Source organism: Muntiacus reevesi, chromosome 12 (genome assembly GCF_963930625.1).
Source record: "Muntiacus reevesi chromosome 12, mMunRee1.1, whole genome shotgun sequence".
Taxonomy (NCBI): Eukaryota; Metazoa; Chordata; class Mammalia; order Artiodactyla; family Cervidae; genus Muntiacus; species Muntiacus reevesi.
This window is the reverse complement of record NC_089260.1, coordinates 4,757,440-4,775,465: the sequence shown is the minus strand read 5'-3', so window position 1 is coordinate 4,775,465 and position 18,026 is coordinate 4,757,440. Positions and strand designations below refer to the sequence as shown.

Here is an 18,026-nt window from a genome sequence, read left to right as displayed (position 1 = left end):
AGTCTGTGATCTTTCTTTTACAGAAAACTCAGCTCAGTTCTTTAGCAAAGCAGGTGAGTGAGTTAGTGACTTTTCTATCTCTGGTAACAAAGAGTTGTGGGGTTTTTTTGTTTTTGTTTTTTTCCCTCAAAGAGTGGAACCTGAGTCATGTGTTAAACTTGGCTTCCCAGAATAACTCATTAGCCAAACATCCCAGGGTCTGGGCATGGAGGGAAATTCAAGACAGTCAGGGGAGCAGGAGATAGGCGTTTCATCCGTTCACCCTGCTTCCCACCCGGAACAGGTATGATCACCTTCCGAAGACTCAGATGACTCTGCCACTTCTGGGGACCACTGGGATTTCTCTTTTGAATAAGACGGATTTTTATTTTATTTTAATTTTCTGCATTTCTCAGGAGCATATGTTGATTTGGGAAGTCTCCCCTCCCCCCTCCTGCTATTCTAGTAACAACTTCCTCTCCTTTTTCAGGATCTACCCTCATGGAGATCACATGAGCCAGTGCTCAGAAAGCTCACAAGAGTACATGGCAAATACAGATAACCTTCAGGGTGTTTCCTTCTGTGGAGACTCTTGGTTATGAGTAAGCCAATTATGATGGCTTATTATTTACAGTGAATTAATATGAATTTAAAAAGTGTACATCTGCTCCTTCATCTTTACCCACTGCCCAGCGTAAAATAAAATAATCCAAGACAGAATTCCAGATTTTATTAGAGAATGTATCTAAAATACAATATTTATTAAGTTATATTATTTGAATGGAAATATACTCTGTATCACAGCTATAACAATTTTTATAGATAATTCATTTATATCTCTATAGTTCAAAAGTCACTAAATCATAGTGTAATTAAGATACCATTGCTACAAATATATTTAAGAATTTAAAGTTTTTCTTTATTATACCATCTTGGAATCACAAACATTTATCTGATTCACATTACATAGGATCAAGACTATTTTACCTGATTTATATCACACAGTTCAATTTATCCCTGTATGTAGACTTGCACTCAATCATCCTGCCTTCTTATATTTTCAAAATAGCACTTTAGTGAACCACTGTGAGTGCTCATTACCCCACATTCTGTGAGCAAAATCAAGGTTCTTATATTCTCTGTCACAGAAAGGCTACTATCATAAGCAAAGCACCAGTCACAGCAAATCTGTCAATCATGACAACTGGTCTGGGTTTTCACATTTTAATAGTAAGCACATCAGGTGAGAGATGAAGGGTCTAGAAAACCAGACGCAAAGAAGCGAGGGCCCAGTTCACCAAGGTGGACTTGTGCTAAGCTGAGGGGAGGCCCAAAGACTCTCCCCTGGACGCTGCTCCGGGGCTGCCTTATCTGGGGAAACTTCTGACTTTTCTGTTTTTCAGGGGCTGAGCCGGACGCCAGTTGTCCACCATCGGAAGTTCAGGCTCGCCCTCTGCGTTGAAGTTAAGAGTACGGAATTTCGACATCTAAAAGACAAAATTAAAGATGAAAAACGTCAAAAATACAAGTTTCACTAGAGCATTCAATTATCGTGCTTGTGTTAAATCCTGAAATACATTCCCCAGTGTTCACAGTCTCACGTGGCAATGTTCAAAATTTAACTTGATCCTCAACAGATATGTCATCACATACAGATTACATATATATACTTTCATACAACAAATTAATTTCTACAGAATAAATTACAACATCTTGCTGTTATCTGAAGGAAATTTTCAATGAGCTTGCTTTTTCCTCTTTTAATTACATAATCAAACATCAAAAACCTATAAAATATTTCGGTGATGTAAAGTAATAATAACAATTCTAGATCCAAATTAAGGTTTTGTTTTCTGCCCCAGGGAGACACACATCAGCATCGGTACAAATAGAAAAAGTGACCCCAGGTTTGCAGGCTCCAGGGTGGAATGATGGCTGACATCTCTGCTTAAATTTACAGAAGCACAGGATTAAATCTGCCCAGGCTAGGATTTCCAACCCTCATCTCTGGGTAGTTCTGATTTCCTTTTAAGTTCGTGTGAGTTCCCAGCAGAGTGACGTGGCCCAGGCAGCCCTCCGCCAGGTTCCTCCTTCTCTGAGGCTGTTTCTGAAAGAGTCACTTCCCTTTCACTAAGCATGACTTGATCTAAACGAAGAATGGTGGTTTGGGAGGTAAGGCAGCTGCCCGTGAATCAACAGCCTTGACCCAGATCTCTTTGCCAAACAAAATTCCCTTGGTCAGCTCCGAGGAAGTCAATTTCCGAGGAAGTCAATTTCCATGTAAGTCAACGACTGTAACACACAACCACTGTCCCTGCTGAACGCACAATCTATGGTCTATAGGAAACGCGTGTCTGGTCTAAGCTGCTAAAGCAACTTGGAGTGGCTTTTAAGAGATGCTTTTTATCCAACGGATGACTCTCAACTGTGAGAATCCAGAATGTATTCTGATATAAATAAACTACAGTCAGATCTTAGGTGAGTGAGCCGTCGGCTGGAAATGATCACCCATAGCTATGCAGCCTTGAATATAAAATCCCTTTGTTCCAGCCTTCAGATTCCTCCTAATGTACAAAAAAGCATGTACTGGGTGACAGACACTTTTCTTAGGTAATCAGTGTTACCCAACTTCACAGTGAAAAGAAAAATTACCCAAGCTTATCGTTAATAACAACAAGTACTTGTTGAGTGCTATTACATCTGCTACGCACTACTGCCGGCACCAGAAGCAGCAGGAGGGTTAGAGCCCAGATCTGTCTGCTTCCAAAGGTCCAGTCCTTCCGCCTGGACTAAGTGCTCCCCCCAACTTGAGCAAACGGACCTGCTGACTGCTAACGCAGATGGGTTCTTTGAGCACGACCCAGGTCACGCTTTCGAGGAGAGGAGGGGTGGTCAGTGAGCCGGGGTAGGTCCAGTAGTCCAAGGCGTTAGGAAGGAGGCTGGAAGGATCGAAGTTAGGGAAGTCGGCACTCTTACCCTGGAACACAAGGCGAAGACCCAGGTTAAAACACACCATGTGATCAGAGTGGGTGGGGTGGGGGGAGCGTAGGAGAAGGGGACGCAGAAAAATTCAGCTTGGAGAGTCAAAAACCTTCCTTTTTTTTTTTAAAGAGAAGTTCCATATTCACCAGAAAACAGAATAAAAGAAATTAACAGGAGATATTTGACATGGAAACTCAGGTTAGCAGATGTGAGCAAGAGAACCTGACTAGCAATTTGACCTGTCCATTTGCCCATCTGTCCTCTCAAACAATCCCTTATCTTTTCCATTAAGTCATTAACTAATCTTAGCCGGTATCTAAAGTGAAATTGCTGCCACCAAAATGCTGCGATTTTAGGGAATAGGAACAGAATGTGTAGACAGTGTCCTCGATGAGGAGGTAACTGTCTTGCTGTGCTGTTTGATGGTTCGACCAGAACTGAAGAACTGCACTGAGCTCTGGACACCACACTTTAGAGAAACAGAAGCAACAGGCAAGAGTTGTCCGAAGAGTGACAGGTTGCTGCAAGAAGACAGCTGTCAGGTAAGACTAGTCAAAGGGGACAAAGATGATTAGCTTGGGCGTGGGTGGAAGGCTGAGAGAAAACGGGATCAAATACAAGGAAGATGCAGTTGTTGTTTTTTTTAATGTATAGTTGACATATATTAGTTTCAGGAATACAATGTAATGATTCAATATTTGAACGTATTATCAAATGATCGTAATAAGGCTAGTGAACATCTCTCAACAGAAACAGTTACAGAATTTTCTTGTGATAAGAACTTTTAAATCTACTCTTAGCAACTTTCAAAGAGGCAATAAGGTGTTATTAACTATAGTCACTGTGATGCTGCTAAGTCGCTTCAGTCGTGTCCGACTCTGTGCGACCCCATAGACGGCTCCCCTGTCCCTAGGATTCTCCAGGCAAGAACACCGGAGTGGGCTGCGATTTCCTTCTCCAATGCGTGAAAGTGAAAAGTGAAAGTGAAGTCACTCAGTCGTGTCTGACTCTTCGTGACCCCATGGACTGCAGCCCACCAGGCTCCTCGGTTCATGGGCTTCTCCAGGCAAGAGAACTGGAGTGGGTTGCCATTGCCTTCTCACTTACTTTATGTATAAGTCAATCCCAAAACGTCTTTATTTTATAACTGGAAGTCTGTACCTTTTGGCCCCTTTCACCTGTTTTTGGCCCCCACTCCTGCTTCTGGCAACCACCATCGATCCCCTGTATTTGTGAGCTGGCTTTGTGTTTGTTTTGTTTGCTTATTTGTTTAGGTTCCACTAGTTCATCTGGTATTTGCTTTTCTTTATCCGACTTATCTCACTTAGCCTAATGCTCTCAAGGTCCATCCATGCCGTCACAAATGGCATGATTTCATTCTCCTGGACAGCTGAGTCCGTTTTATCTGTCTGTCTATATCTTGCACTTAGTCACTTCAGTCCTATCTGACTCTTTTGCAAGCGCATGGACTGCAGCCCACCAGGCTCCTCTGTCCATGGGATTGATTCTCCCGGCAAGAATACTGGAGTGGGTTGCCATGCCCTCCTCCGTGGGATTGTCCTGACTCAGGGATCAAACCCACGTCTCCTGCTTTGGCAGGTGGATTCTTTACCCACTGAGCCACCTGGGAAGCCCCATCTATGTGTATCTACCCCCCCATTTTCCTTACCCATGCACTTGTTACTGGGTGCTTAGCCTCTTTCTGTCTTGGCTATTGTAAATAAAGGCGCGGTGAACATGGGGGGTGCATATACCCTTCTGAATTAGTGTTGGAGGATCAGGTTTATATACGAATCAAGGGAGTCAAGCTCAGGGTAACAGGCAAGCCTTTCAGAAGACTTGCTGCTTTAATCTGAGGATGAGTTTGAAAAAGCCAGGTTGCTGCTGCTGAAAGCAGTGTTTATAAGCAGATGCTCCATGACCACAGCACATAGATTTAAACATGAATTCAAAGAGGTCACAAAGCAGGACCTTATTCATCATGTCTCCATTGCATTTCCTAGACTAACAAAGTGACCAGCGTATAGTAAGTACTCAACAAATATCTGCCTTATGAAGAGTGAATAATTGGATCAGGTGATCTTTCAGCCTCTTTGCAATCATGGAGTTCTCTGATTCTTGCATATGGATGTTCAAATGAAGCAAGAGTAAATAAATACAAGTCTGAAAATTATACAAGCATTAGGATCAACTGTGGGATAAAGATAAGTTGAATAAACATATGAGCAACATTTTACCTTTATTAAGGTAAATCTAATCTTAAGCTAGGTAGTGCTACTCCATGATGGAGAATGCTAAATTAAGAGCAGGTTTTGGAGGAGTGAAGAACCACCTATCAACCTGAGACTATTCAGCTTGAGCAAAAGAATTTTAAAAAGTGAGTGGGGTATGGAAAATAGGTACCCTGTGCAGGTGTCAAAAAATTCAACTGTACCTTTGTTTTAATAGAATCCAGCGCGTCAAGGACTTTCTGGAGAGCTGGGTTAGCATCACCAACCTAGAGAAAGACACAAAGGATAAGACAGTATATACAGTTGGCACTACACCGTTTTTTGATTAGGGCGCCTCTAAGGTATAATTTCTCCAAATGGTGAAGCAAAAACCACCACTAGCTACACGCCACCCGTCAGTCTTAGTCTGATGGCCCTGTTTTCACTGACAACCTGCTTCCAGCTCTGCGGTTCACCTGAAATCGCCTGCTCAAATGTCACCAGTGACCTCCAACTGCCAAGGTTAACAGCACTGTTCAAATGCTTGCTTTAAGCTTCATGCAGAATTTTGCACTATTGTCTTCCCTCCTTTGCAAAATGCCCCGTCTTTTGACCTTTCCTTCTGCCCTCCAGCCTCCCAAATCTGCCTTGACTCCTGTACTCCCTGTTGATCCTTTAATCAGGGTCTTTCCTCCCAGACTGCAGCTTCTCAGGGCTGCTTGCTGAGCAGTGCTGCCCCCTCGTCAGGTTTTCCTTGCATGATTTCATAGACATTCGTGGAGGCTCAGCTGGTAAAAGAATCCGCCTGCAATGCAGGAGACCCCATGCGATTCCTGGGTTGGGAAGATCCCCTGGAGAAGGGAAAGGCTGCCGACTCCAGTATTCTTGGGCTTCCCTTGTGGCTCAGCTAGCAAAGAATCTGCCCGCAATGCGGGAGACCTGGGTTCGATCCCTGGGTTGGGAAGATCCCCTGGAGAATTCCGCGGACACGACTGAGCCACTTTCACTTCACTTGTCACCTGTGTGTGCCGCTATCACCTTGATACAGGATTTCCAGAACCATGAATCTGCAGCCCAGACCTTTCTCCACTGGGTCTGCAACTACCCAGGGGGCAGCTCAATCGGTATGTCCCACTCTTGCTGCCTGGATTCTGCAACACGGAGTCACTGTCCTTCACTCCTCCAAAACCTGCTCTTAATTTAGCATTCTCCATCATGGAGTAGCACTACTTAGGCTGAATGAAAAAAAAAAAAAAAGTACCAGTATTCATTCCAAGTATTGCTTTTTCTCATTTCACATTTCATGTGTAAACATCCTTCACATTTACATCCAAACAGTACCTAAGAAATACCTCTGGAATTGTCTTTTTGTCTCTATCTCCACTGCGATTAGCAGATATGCAGGAAAATAAGTCCCCAAATACTTCATAGCTAAAGGCATTTCCTAGGCTTTTTGTAGAATGTCCTATTTGTTATGAATGTTCTGTCCAGCTCACCTTTTTTGGAAACAGGGGGGGAAAAGGAATTGGGCCATCAACTAACCTTCAAAAAAACACCCACAACAGCCAGTCCATCAGGCTGCTTCGCTGCTGTTCCAAAGTCCCCGTACTTGGTGTTCCAGTGAACCAAGTGTAGCTGAAGCAGGAGACACAACCACACATAGCAAACGATTAAACGTGATAAAAGCCTGCAGTTATCTTCACAGCTAGAGCCCATGAAAGAAAGTGAAAATGTGGGTAATTATAAATCTAAACTTGTATTTTAACTCTACTTGTCCACTACTTGGCAAGTGATTCCTTCAACAACTCTAAGACAAAGCCTTGCATACCTTTGAGGAATGTTTATTTCTAGATTTTACATTAAAACTCGATCCTCCCAGTTGAATTCACTTTTACGAAAATGGTGTTCTTAGGAGGTCTTAGAGAAAGCTTTGTGGCATTAACCGTAACATCACAAATAAAGGTTAAAAGAAGCAAATAGGAAGAGCCTTTGTGAAGAAAATGGTTTGAGGTGAATTTACAAATTAAGCTTTTGAAAGAAAACAAAAAGTGTATCTTACCTCTGCAGCATATTTCTTCTTATCCACAGTATGCTCAGAACCTTGGTCATCAGACGAACCCCAGTGAAAGTGAAACTGAACTAATCTGTAAGTGCCAGTAAGAGGTCCGTCTTTCAGCACTAAAATTAAAAAATATATATATAATATTTATGTGGGCTTGCCAGGTGGCGCTAGTGGTAAAGAACCCAACTGCCAAGGCAGGAGACATAAGAGACGCGGTAACTTTGCCTGGAGAATTCCATGGACAGAGGACCTGGTGGCATGCACTCACTGGTACACACACACTCATCCACACGCACGTGGAACACACACACTCCTGAACATCACACTCTTCAGTCTTCTTTTACAGTACTACCTGTATGCCTGAAGCAACATCTTGACTCTGTGAAAATTAAATCTAGACCCGGGCTTGGTGTGCAGAGCTGAATGGAATCATTTCAACTCTTGTTGTTGTTGTCTCCTTTACTCGTAATGAATGAAAGGATGGGTGCTTTTCCATCTGTTTTCTGAGCACAGGACACTTTCCTTCCAGGTTTGCTTTGGAGTCAGAGGTTCAGGTTTCAGACAGAGAAGCTTTTCAGGGGACTATGAGTTCCTCTGTGAATAAGTGAGGAGGCGTGGGCAGCGGCCTGCCAACGCTGGGCTGTCTCACACCTGCGAACTCAGGAACCTCCGCCCTGCCTCGGCCCAGGGAGTGGCCTTCAGCCCGCATCGCCAACCTCTGATGCCCGTCCTCAGTAGGATTTGTGAACCTAGAAGCATGCCAACAAAGGTCTGTCTAGTCAAGGCTGTCGTTTTTCCAGTGGTCATGTATGGGTGTGAGAGTTGGACTGTGAAGAAAGCTGAGCACCGAAGAATGGATGCTTTTGAACTGTGGTGTTGTAGAAGACTTGAGCGTGCTTTGGACTGCAAGGAGACCCAACCAGTCCATCCTAAAGGAGATCAGTCCTGGGTGTTCATTGGAAGGACTGATGCTGAAGCTGAACCTCCAATACTTTGGCCACCTCATGTGAAGAGTTGACTCATTGGAAAAGACCCTGATGCTGGGAGGGATTGGGGGCAGGAGGAGAAGGGGATGACAGAGGATGAGATGGCTGGATGGCATCACCGACTCCATGGACATGGGTTTGAGTAAACTCCGGGAGTTTGTGATGGACAGGGAGGCCTGGTGTGCTGCGATTCATGGGGTCGCAAAGAGTCGGACACGACTGAGCGACTAAACTGAACTGAAGCATTCCCTTGATCTTAAAATTGATTCTTCTCTACAAGTTTCCCCAACTCTTTAGAATTTGAATTGTGTGCTTGTCCCTCATTTATGTCCAACTCTTTATGACTCCATGAACCGTAACCCTTCAGGCTCCTCTGTTCATGGGAGTGTCCAGGCAAGAATACTGGAGTGGGTTGCCATGCCCTCCTCCAGGGGATCTTCCCAACCTAGGGATGGAACCCAGGTCTCCTGCATTGCAGGCGGATTCCTTACCGTCTGAGCCCTCAGAAAGCCAGTTTGGATTGTCACTGCTACTATTTAGCTTTATAATTAAAATGTTCTATTTAGACTCTGACCTAAACTGGCTTATCTGTAAAATGGATACCTTCAATTATTTATTCACTAAGAATTGATTGATCATCACAGATCGATCATTGTGAGATGCAGTGCACAGTGCTTTCTTAAAATTCTAACTTTAATAACTATCCCATGATTCTGGTATTAATGTAACCTTATTACACTTAAATTCATACTAGAAATCACATTCTTAGACAGCAGCTTATCTGTAGATAATTAACAAGTTGTGTCTTAAGGGTGGATTAAAATAGTAATAAATCACTGCTTCCCCCATGCCCTCCAAAAAGCTTTTACTTAATTTACATGTATTAATGGGATTTAACTGATATATTAATGACATATATTTATAAGCAATGACAAACCTAGACAGTATATTAAAAAGTAGAGACATCACTTTGCTGACAAAGGTCTACAGTCAAAGTTATTGTTTTTCCAGTAGTCATGTATGGATGTAAGAGGTGGACCATAAAGAAGGCTTAAGTGTTGAAAAATTGATGCTTTTGAATTGTGGTTTGGAGAAGACTCTTGAGAGTCCCTTAGATTTCAAGATAAAATACGTCAGTCCTAAAGGAAATCAATCCTGAATAGTCATTGGAAGGACTGATGCTGAAGCTGAAACTTCAGTATTTTGGCCACCTGATGCGAAGAGCCGACTCATTGGAAAAGACCCTGATGCTGCGAAAGATCTAAGGCAGACGCAGAGGGCAGCAGAGGATGAGAGGGTTAGATATCATCACTGAGTCAATGGACATGAATTTGAGCAAAGTCTGGGAGATGGTAAAGGACAGCGGAGCCTGGCGTGCTGCAGCCCACGGGCTCAGAAACAGTCGGACACGATTTAGCGACTGAACAACAAACTGACACATTTAAGAGCCTTTAAAAATAGGTAGTTCCACTACTTCAGCTTTATTTCTCTAGAACTGGAAATAGAGCCCCTTTTGCTGTAAGTGAATTTTATTAGTTTTGGCTTATAATTCTGCAGAGTAATGAGCCCAAGAGAACTTCAGCTTTGTAAAACCAAGGGACAAGGTCTTCATGACAAAGTTTGTTTGGACAAATTCACCTAAATATGCTTAATTGGTAGCAGCACTTGTTCGTCTATTCAAAGAAAAGATAAAGCTGGCTGGAAGATATCCAGGCGGCTGCGCCCTTCTGTGGCTCCTGATGCAACCTCTGGCTGACAGCTCTGCCTTACAATTGGCCAGAAGAAAAGAAGCTTTCTTTCTTTTTTTTTTTTTAAAAAGAGAATAAATTATCAATGGTGTTATATTACTGATCTATTAAGAAACATGAATTTGGATGTATTCAAATAAAATCACATCTCTTAAAACTAAAAAACTTACTGTAGACGTGCTTTTCTTTAATCTGACAATAAGGAAAGAATTAAAGAATTATCTTTATACCCCCAAATAGACTTTTTCCAAGATAAAAATATAATTCATAATTATATATACCCTTAAAAGAAAATACATGTTTATAAAGTTTATAAAGATTTAGGATTAGGCAAGAGTAATATGAGCTTTCATTAAATAAGGTTTTCTAATACTATTAAAAAAAAAAAGAAATGCCTCAGTGTTCAATGATTAAACACTTTCAGGACTAATCTACTATTACCAGAAACCTGTTTGAGCTTTTGCTAAAATAAAACCATGTTACTATGGAGCTGAGTCCACTGTAACTAGTGCATACTCAGTCGCTCAGTCGTGTCCAGCTCTGCGACCCCAGGGACCGTAGCCTGCCAGGCTCCCGTCGATGGGATTCTCCAGGCAAGAACACTGGGATGGCTCGTCATCTCCTCCTCCAGGGGATCTTCCCCATCCAGGGATCAAACCGGTGTCTCCTGAGTCTCCTGCCTTGGCAGGTGGATTCCTTACCACTAGCACTGCCTGGGAAGCCCCTACTGTAATCAGGAAAGGTGTTCGTGCGTTAGTCGCTCAGTCAGGTCCGACTCTTTGTGACCCCGTGGACTGTAGCCTGCCAGGCTCCTCTGTCTGGGAGATTCTCCAGGCAAGGATGCTGGAGTGGGTTGTCACTTCCTTCTCCGGGGGAAGGAATGTCATTTCCAAATCCATACGGTCTACGGGGTCACAAAGACTCAGACACGACTGAGCGACACGCACTCATAAAGGTAGCGTGCATCTTTTTACTTGAGAAATAGGAAAGACGAGATTCAAGACAGGGAACTCACGCCAACATTCTGGGTCTGCTTACTCTTTTACTTAATTTGATTCCTCCATGCCATTTTCTAAACTACTCCACTTGAAAAACTCCTTTTTCTAATGAAAAAAATAATTTTAAAGAACAGCAGAAATTGATGACTGCATTTTTTTCCTCTGGAAAAATGCAGCCATTTTTGTGTGCAGAGTCCATCATCTGTTGTACCACAGAAATGTGTTCCACAAGCAATGGAGATGCATGAATGGGGTTTTCTACTCCGAGACCCAATGTTCTGTTCAAGACTCCTCCAAACTTCATTTAAATCCAAACCTCAAAATCAAGGAAGATTTTAACTTTCATGATCTTCCATCAGTTATACATACTATATATAAAACACAACAGAAGCATTAAATGTAATATTATCATCAATCCTCTTATACATATTACTTATGTAAATTATGTTCCTTGTGAAAGATTCATTTTAGTAATATTGAAATAAATAAGCTACTAATGCAAAGTAAAACCTGGAAATGTAACATTAACATTTTTTCCTTTCTTGATCACTTTAATATTACTTAATATAAGATGTGAGGGCTTCCCTGGTGGCTCAGCTGGTAAAGAATCTGCCTGGGATGCGGGAGACCTGGGTTCAATCCCTGGGTTGGGAAGATCCCCTGGAGAAGGAAATGGCAACCTGCTCCAGTATTCTTCCCTGGAGAATCCCATGCACCGGGGAGCCTGGAGGGCCACAGTCCATGGGGTCACAAAGTGTCAGGCAGGACTGAGCTACTAACATGCATACACACGATATAAGATGCATCCAAATGAACTCCAGACCTTAGTGAATGTCAATAATCTCTCTCAAATTCAAAACATAAATAAGCTATTCCCAATAATCCTTAGTTTAAAACTAAAATTTAAGGGATTCCTATTAATGAAGTAAATAGTCTACTAAAAAACACATTTCTAGTCGGTAAACAATCACTTCTATGAAGAATCTGAAGCTTAATCTGTTTTGGTTTTTTGGCAGTGGTCAGCAATTCTAGGGCTACCTATTAAGGTTAAAAAAGCAAGTGTCAGGAGAGACAGATCTGAGGGAAAGATGCCCACACTCCATTTCTTTCTCAGTAGTGAGACGCTTAGCTGTCACTTTCACTAACATACCCACGATGAAGACTGAGGGGCCGCAGGTCTTAGTTTCAGGTCTATGGCAATTATTTGACAGCTTCTGGTTTAAAAAAAAAAAAGTAACCCTTTGACATGAACACAATTAAATACGGGGTCTAGAATGCTTTAGTCTATCTTACAGAAGCTTAGGGTTCTGCTCACAACAACTGTCCATGGGTTGGCCCAATAATTCCAGCACTGGTTTTCAATATTTGCCTCTAACTTTGCAATAAAGCAAGAGCGTTTTAAACTCACTAGTAAAGTTAATAAGTTAGCAGGAGTTAATAATTTGACTACTATTCTTTTCTTCCCAGATAAAGAATGTAATAAAAGATCTCAAACAGGGGGAGTTACTTTTTAATAATTTAAAAAACCTAGCAGGATTAACATTTTTCCATTAATTTCAGGTGGTTTCTTTTTAAAGGCACTTAGAAGATTGATGAGAGCTTTAACCCTAGTTCCGAGTTAAAGCCTATTAACTCTATATTTAAAAAGAATTCTCGAAAGCTTAAACATAACAATAAATTCTACCAGTTCAGTTCCTTATACCCAAGTATTTAAGTTTGGGTGTAAGAGCATTTAGGATATATCCGAAAATCTGAGCCTATGAAAAGTACTTGAAGACTGACATTTCACTGGGTTGTGGGGGAGGGGAGTCAATGAACTGAAGTATTTAAACTCAGAAAATAAAGGATATCTTAAAATATTAACTCAGTGAAAATAATTCCTAATAAAAAGCGATGATAGACTACAGATTTTAAAAAACTGAATGACCAAAATGAAAAATTATTTTTAGACTTAGAGAAGTATATCAGTTTTTAAAAGTATGGCATGGGTATGAACACACTAAACATTAACTATAGCCGTCATTTAAAGATTCTTATTCAATTTCCATTTTTAAGTGGTTGCCATTTAGCCTCATTCCAACAAACGAGGAAGGAGACGACAAGCAGGTAACCTAAACTCTTGAGCATTCCGTTTCTTCATGTTTATTTTAAGTGAGTTTGACTAGAGTACCTCCACTGTGTGTGTTCTAACTTGAGAGTCTAGGATCTTAAAAAAAAAAGTTCAAAGGGTATTTCTCTGCATGCTATGTTTGGTTTTATTTTTTCTATCTTGTAGATGTGTTTCCCCCTAATATCAACATTTAATATATTCATATTCTAGATAAAAATGCTTCCTTGTTTAATCAAAACACCTGCAAATGCAGCAGAGGTAGCGGGCGAAATTACAAAGGATTCTTTCACCTGTGGAGGAGGACAAGCCTCTCGAGCATTCATTCCTCTTGTTTTTACTGTGCCTGCTGCCTGGCTCTCTCAAGTCCTCCTTTTTCCTGCTTCCTTTTGCTGGGAGTCTCCTCCAAGACGCTGAAATCCTTCAAGCCTCCTCCTTGAAGCACAAACCTATTCACCCTTAAGAGTCTTTTCTGACTTGCTCAGGCCAACTCCAACCCTGCTTTCCACGTTTCCTTGGAACACCTCCGTGTTGCACCCACCAAAGTGACTGCCACCATCTATCCTCTTGTCTTCCTACTTCAGGCATCCTCAGCATGGGCTCAGGGGAGGCGAGTGAGGGACCAGGCTCCATCCTGACCTCCGGGCGCCTGGCTTGCCTTACATAAAGGTGGCGCTAGTGAGATTTTTCTTTTCTTTTATAAAAACTAAGTGAACAATACATCTGTCTCTGAAGACATGAACTTGAGCCTCCAGCTGAACCACTTGGTTTTCAACTGTTTCACAATCAAACACAGCCAGTTGCTTCAGTAATGTGTGTGTTATTCACCAAGAGGAGGAGTTAGAAAAGGTGGGTAGCTCTCATCAGTTACTGTTCATGGAGAAATCCATCAGAACTTGACATATTTATGGTAAAACGTATTACTATGTGATAGTGTCATATGTAAAATCAGTCCATAGCTTAACATAATAACTGGCATGTTTGGAAAAATACAGAAGGGTTATAAGATTTTAAAATATCATTAAGTGATAAGAAGTACTTTTAAAGCAATTTCAAAATGCTACTTTCTCTTTAATAAATCCTATTTGCTTGCTACCATGTTAAAAAAAACAACAAAAACAGAAGTTTTCATCAGAGATGCAACAGCAACAGCGCTTGCCTAACACAGGCAGCCAAGTGGTGTGAAGAGCCAAGAGCAATGGCCATTTACGGAGGAAGCTCAGGTGCCAGGCACTGGGCTTTATACATCTGTCCCATTTAATCCTTCCGCTGTAACAGATACTCCAATTTTACAGTTAAGAAAACAAAAACTTAGAGAGGCTAAGTTACTATCATTCCCAGGAGAGGACGAAGGAAGAAGAATTTTTCAAAACTGTACTGAATACATTGGATAGCTACCGAAAAAGGCAAGGCAACTCGACTCTGATGATTATAATTACATTCATATATTAGCACTGCAGGTCATTACGCGAACATTTGACAGTGTTACTGAATGTTGGGTCTGTCTCTTCTCCTTTTCTGCAATGCTCCACACATAACGTGTCTGTAGCACCATTTACTGAGTGCCCTTCAGAGGAAAGCACTCGGGAAAACAGGACCCTGGCCTGGAAATCAACCAGTGGGCAAAGAAGGCTGCTCCTGTGTCCGAAGGGGATTGCTCTCCTACTTCTAAGCGAGAAAAAAATAAAAAGCAGCAGCAGTCAAAGAGCGTTCTATAAACAGCACTGCTACAAATAAATTACGGTAATTGGTTTTGTCAGCAAGGGACCAGGTATGTCCACCAACTCTAAAACATCATTTATGGAATGAACTTCTGGGTGGATACCGAGATACACAGCCACCTTTACCACACTGGCCCAAGGCTGAGAAAATATTCACACACACAATGTTTCCGAGAATTTCGGGATTTTAAAGCAGCAGGTTTTCAACACTCTTCTGGTGCTACCTTGAAGACCAGTTCTAAAAAGTCCAGTTTCTGCACGTCTCCTCATTGCTGACCTCTACGCCAAGGGGCCCTGCCTTTTTGTGACTTTTCTCAGGCATAGCACAGCTATTCAGGGCCCTACACAGAAACCGGGAATCCACAGGGAGAAACAGCCCCTGCCACTTCAAAGAAATTAGCCTGCTTCTCAGAGGCTGAAGTAGAACGAAGATGATCAGAGTGTGGCATTAAGGGGATCCTGCGCCTGTTAAGCTGGGACAAGAGCTGCTAGGGACACACAAGCTATTTTGTCAACACTGACCTGCTTTGTCCTGGGAGTCATCAAACTCCACGTTGAAAGAGTGGCCGTTGTTGAGCATTCTCCGCGAAGTTGCTTGCCCATAGAGAAGGGACAGAGGCTTCAGAGCAGCATCAGGAACGACGGCCGTGGTGTCGACGTCTACCGGTGACTGGCGCTCGCCGTTGGCCACGGGGAAGTCCTTATGCCAGTGTTCGGGGCCTGGGGATGAGCAGAGACGTGTGAACCCCACAATGCGGGAAGGGCACACCCCAACTCCGGGGAAGGGCAACGATTCTTGGACCTGCTTGGCTCCAATTCCTGCGCTACCACTTCCCCGCTGGATACAAGGCGGGCTTAGTGGTAAAGAACCCGCCTGCCAATGCAGGCAGATGCAAGGGACGCCAGTTCGATCCCTGGGTCAGGAAGATCCTCTGGAAAAGGGCTCGGCAACCCACTCCAGTACTCTTGCCTGGAGAATCCCATGGACAGAGGAGCCTGGTGGGCTACAGTCCGTGGGGTCACAAAGAGTCGGACACCACTGAAGCGATTTAGCAAGCAACCTTTGGGAAAACATTGATCTGTGCCTTGGTTTTTCCCTCTGTATGAAGGGGAACCAATAGCATCCGGCTTATACAGGTTGGTGTGAGAACTAACATCAATCCATGAAACGCTTTTAGAACAAGCAGGGAGCGTCATACACATATTAGCTATTTTTATGTTTCTTTTCTGAAACTGAGCCGCTGACCCTGGGTTTGTGATTAGGATTTGAATGGGCAAGCTTCCTAAAGACACTCCCGCAGAGGGCGATTCTTTCCTCAGTCCTGCCAGGGGCAAGGGCTGAGTCACCGCCCCGCCAGCCCCCTCGCCTTCAAGGGTCTGGATCCCCATCACCCGAGAAGCCCCAGACCCCGCAAGACAGAGGTGCGCCAGACACATCTTGCTCGGACGTCCGCTGGCCTGGGGGAACCCAGACCTGTGGCCCCGAAAATGCCGGTTTCCTGGGGACCTCCTGACCTCAGAAGTCAAGAAATCAGGAAAACTCAGACGTCAGCGCAAACGATTCAAACCACCAACCCAAGAAAACGCCTGGAACAGTTCGTGCTGAGAATCTTAGCCACAGGTGGTGCTGAGGATGAAGTGCGGGGGGTTGGGGGGGAAGGGGATGAAGGGGGGCGGGGAGGGGGTCTCCTAATTTCTCTGCGATCAACGACCAAAGTGTTTCGCTGCACCCCTTCCTAGCGTCCTCTTGGGTCGGGACACGGTGGTGATCGACCCGAGAGGGGCTGCGCGCGGGTCCCACGGCGATGCGCGCCCCCCTCCCCGGCCTGGCGCGGGGCGCAGGGCTTCCTCGACAGCGGCCTGGGGCCCCGCGCCAGGGACGCGCCCGGGGGGCCCCGAGCCGGGGGACGCGCCCGGGGGCCCCGCACTCACCGTTGTGCGGGCCGTATCCCCAGTGATGGGACATGGTCGTGCCGGGGTCCGGGGATTGCTGCTCCGGTGTCTGCGCCGTGTGTCCGCGGGCCGCGCCGTCGCCGGCTCTTATAGGCGCCCGCCACCTTCGCGCGTGGGGGCGGCCCCGGGCTGGGGGCCCCGGGCGGCCCCGGGCGGAGCGGGGAGGAGGGCGCGGGCGGAGGTGCGCTCCGCGCGCTCGGGGCGGGCCGGGCGGGCGAGGCTCCGGGGGCGGGGAGAGCGCCCTGCCGGCCGGGCGCTGCGCCAGGCTCCGGGGCTCCGCTCGGGCCGCCCGGCTCCCCTCGGCGCGGGCCCGGGGCGCCCGCGAGGTTCCACGCTCCCCGCGCGGACTGGGCTGCGGAGCGTCTGCGCGCGCCCCGTCCCCCCGCGGGGCGCGGACCGCTCGGGCCCCGGCGCCTCTCCGCCCGCGCCCCCCTTTGTGAGCGAACCCCCGGCCCCCGCGCCCTGCCGCCCCGCCCCATAGGCCCTGCCCGCGCCGCGGCCCCCAGCCCCCGGGGGCTCGCCGCGCGGGGTCCGGGCCCTGCGCCCGCAGGCGGGGCGGGGAGCGTGACCTTGGGGCGGACGGGGCCGCGGTCCTGGAGGGGCGCGGAGGGCCGGGCGCCGCGCGCCCCCTGCCGGACGGCCGTGCGCGCACCGAGGAGGAGGGCGGTCTCCAGTACGAAGTCCGCACCGAGGCGAGCGTGCTTCTCCATCAGTCCCTCAGTCGCGTCCGACTCTCTGCGACCCCAAAGACCGCAGCACGCCAGGCCTCCCTGTCCATCACCAACTCTCGGAGTTTACTCCAACTCACGTCCATCGAGTCAGTGATGCCACTCAGCCATCTCATCCTCTGTCGTCCCCTTCTCCTGCCCTCAATCTTTCCCAGCATCAGGGTCTTTTCCAATGAGTCAGCTCTTCGCATGAGGTGGCCAAAGTATTGGAGCTTCAGCTTTAACATCAGTCCTTCCAATGAACACCCAGGACTGATCTCCTTTAGGGCGCATGCATGAGAGAGAGCCATTTCCTTGCGAACTGACAAGGTACCATATGGCTACCCTGACATCTCTTCCTACCTCCTTTCTTTTTAAAAAATTAACTTGGGGTGAGAGATTACCTAGGCGAGTAAATACTGATTGAAAGCAATCAAGACTTCTAAAGAATCACTCTTCTAACAGGAATTGGGTGAAAGAATTTCTTGCAAAAAGATGAGAACTTGCAAAAAGGTGAAAACTCAGAACTTGGTTGCCAAAGAAAACTTGGCATCAGGCATACCTAAGAATCAA

At 45.2% G+C, this 18,026-nt stretch overlaps 1 protein-coding gene across 1 annotated transcript; it reads right to left on the bottom strand.

The window, feature by feature from the left end:
* Positions 1-694: 694 nt before the first annotated feature.
* LOC136144813 (carbonic anhydrase 2) lies at positions 695-16,890 on the bottom strand. Its single transcript, XM_065902698.1, has 7 exons — positions 16,726-16,890; positions 15,316-15,513; positions 7,231-7,349; positions 6,714-6,806; positions 5,396-5,458; positions 2,801-2,956; positions 695-1,466 (listed from the first exon to the last, which is right to left on the bottom strand). The coding sequence occupies exons 1-7, from the start codon at positions 16,757-16,759 to the stop codon at positions 1,347-1,349; spliced, it is 783 nt and encodes a 260-aa protein (XP_065758770.1). The 5' UTR covers positions 16,760-16,890; the 3' UTR covers positions 695-1,346.
* Positions 16,891-18,026: the final 1,136 nt, after the last annotated feature.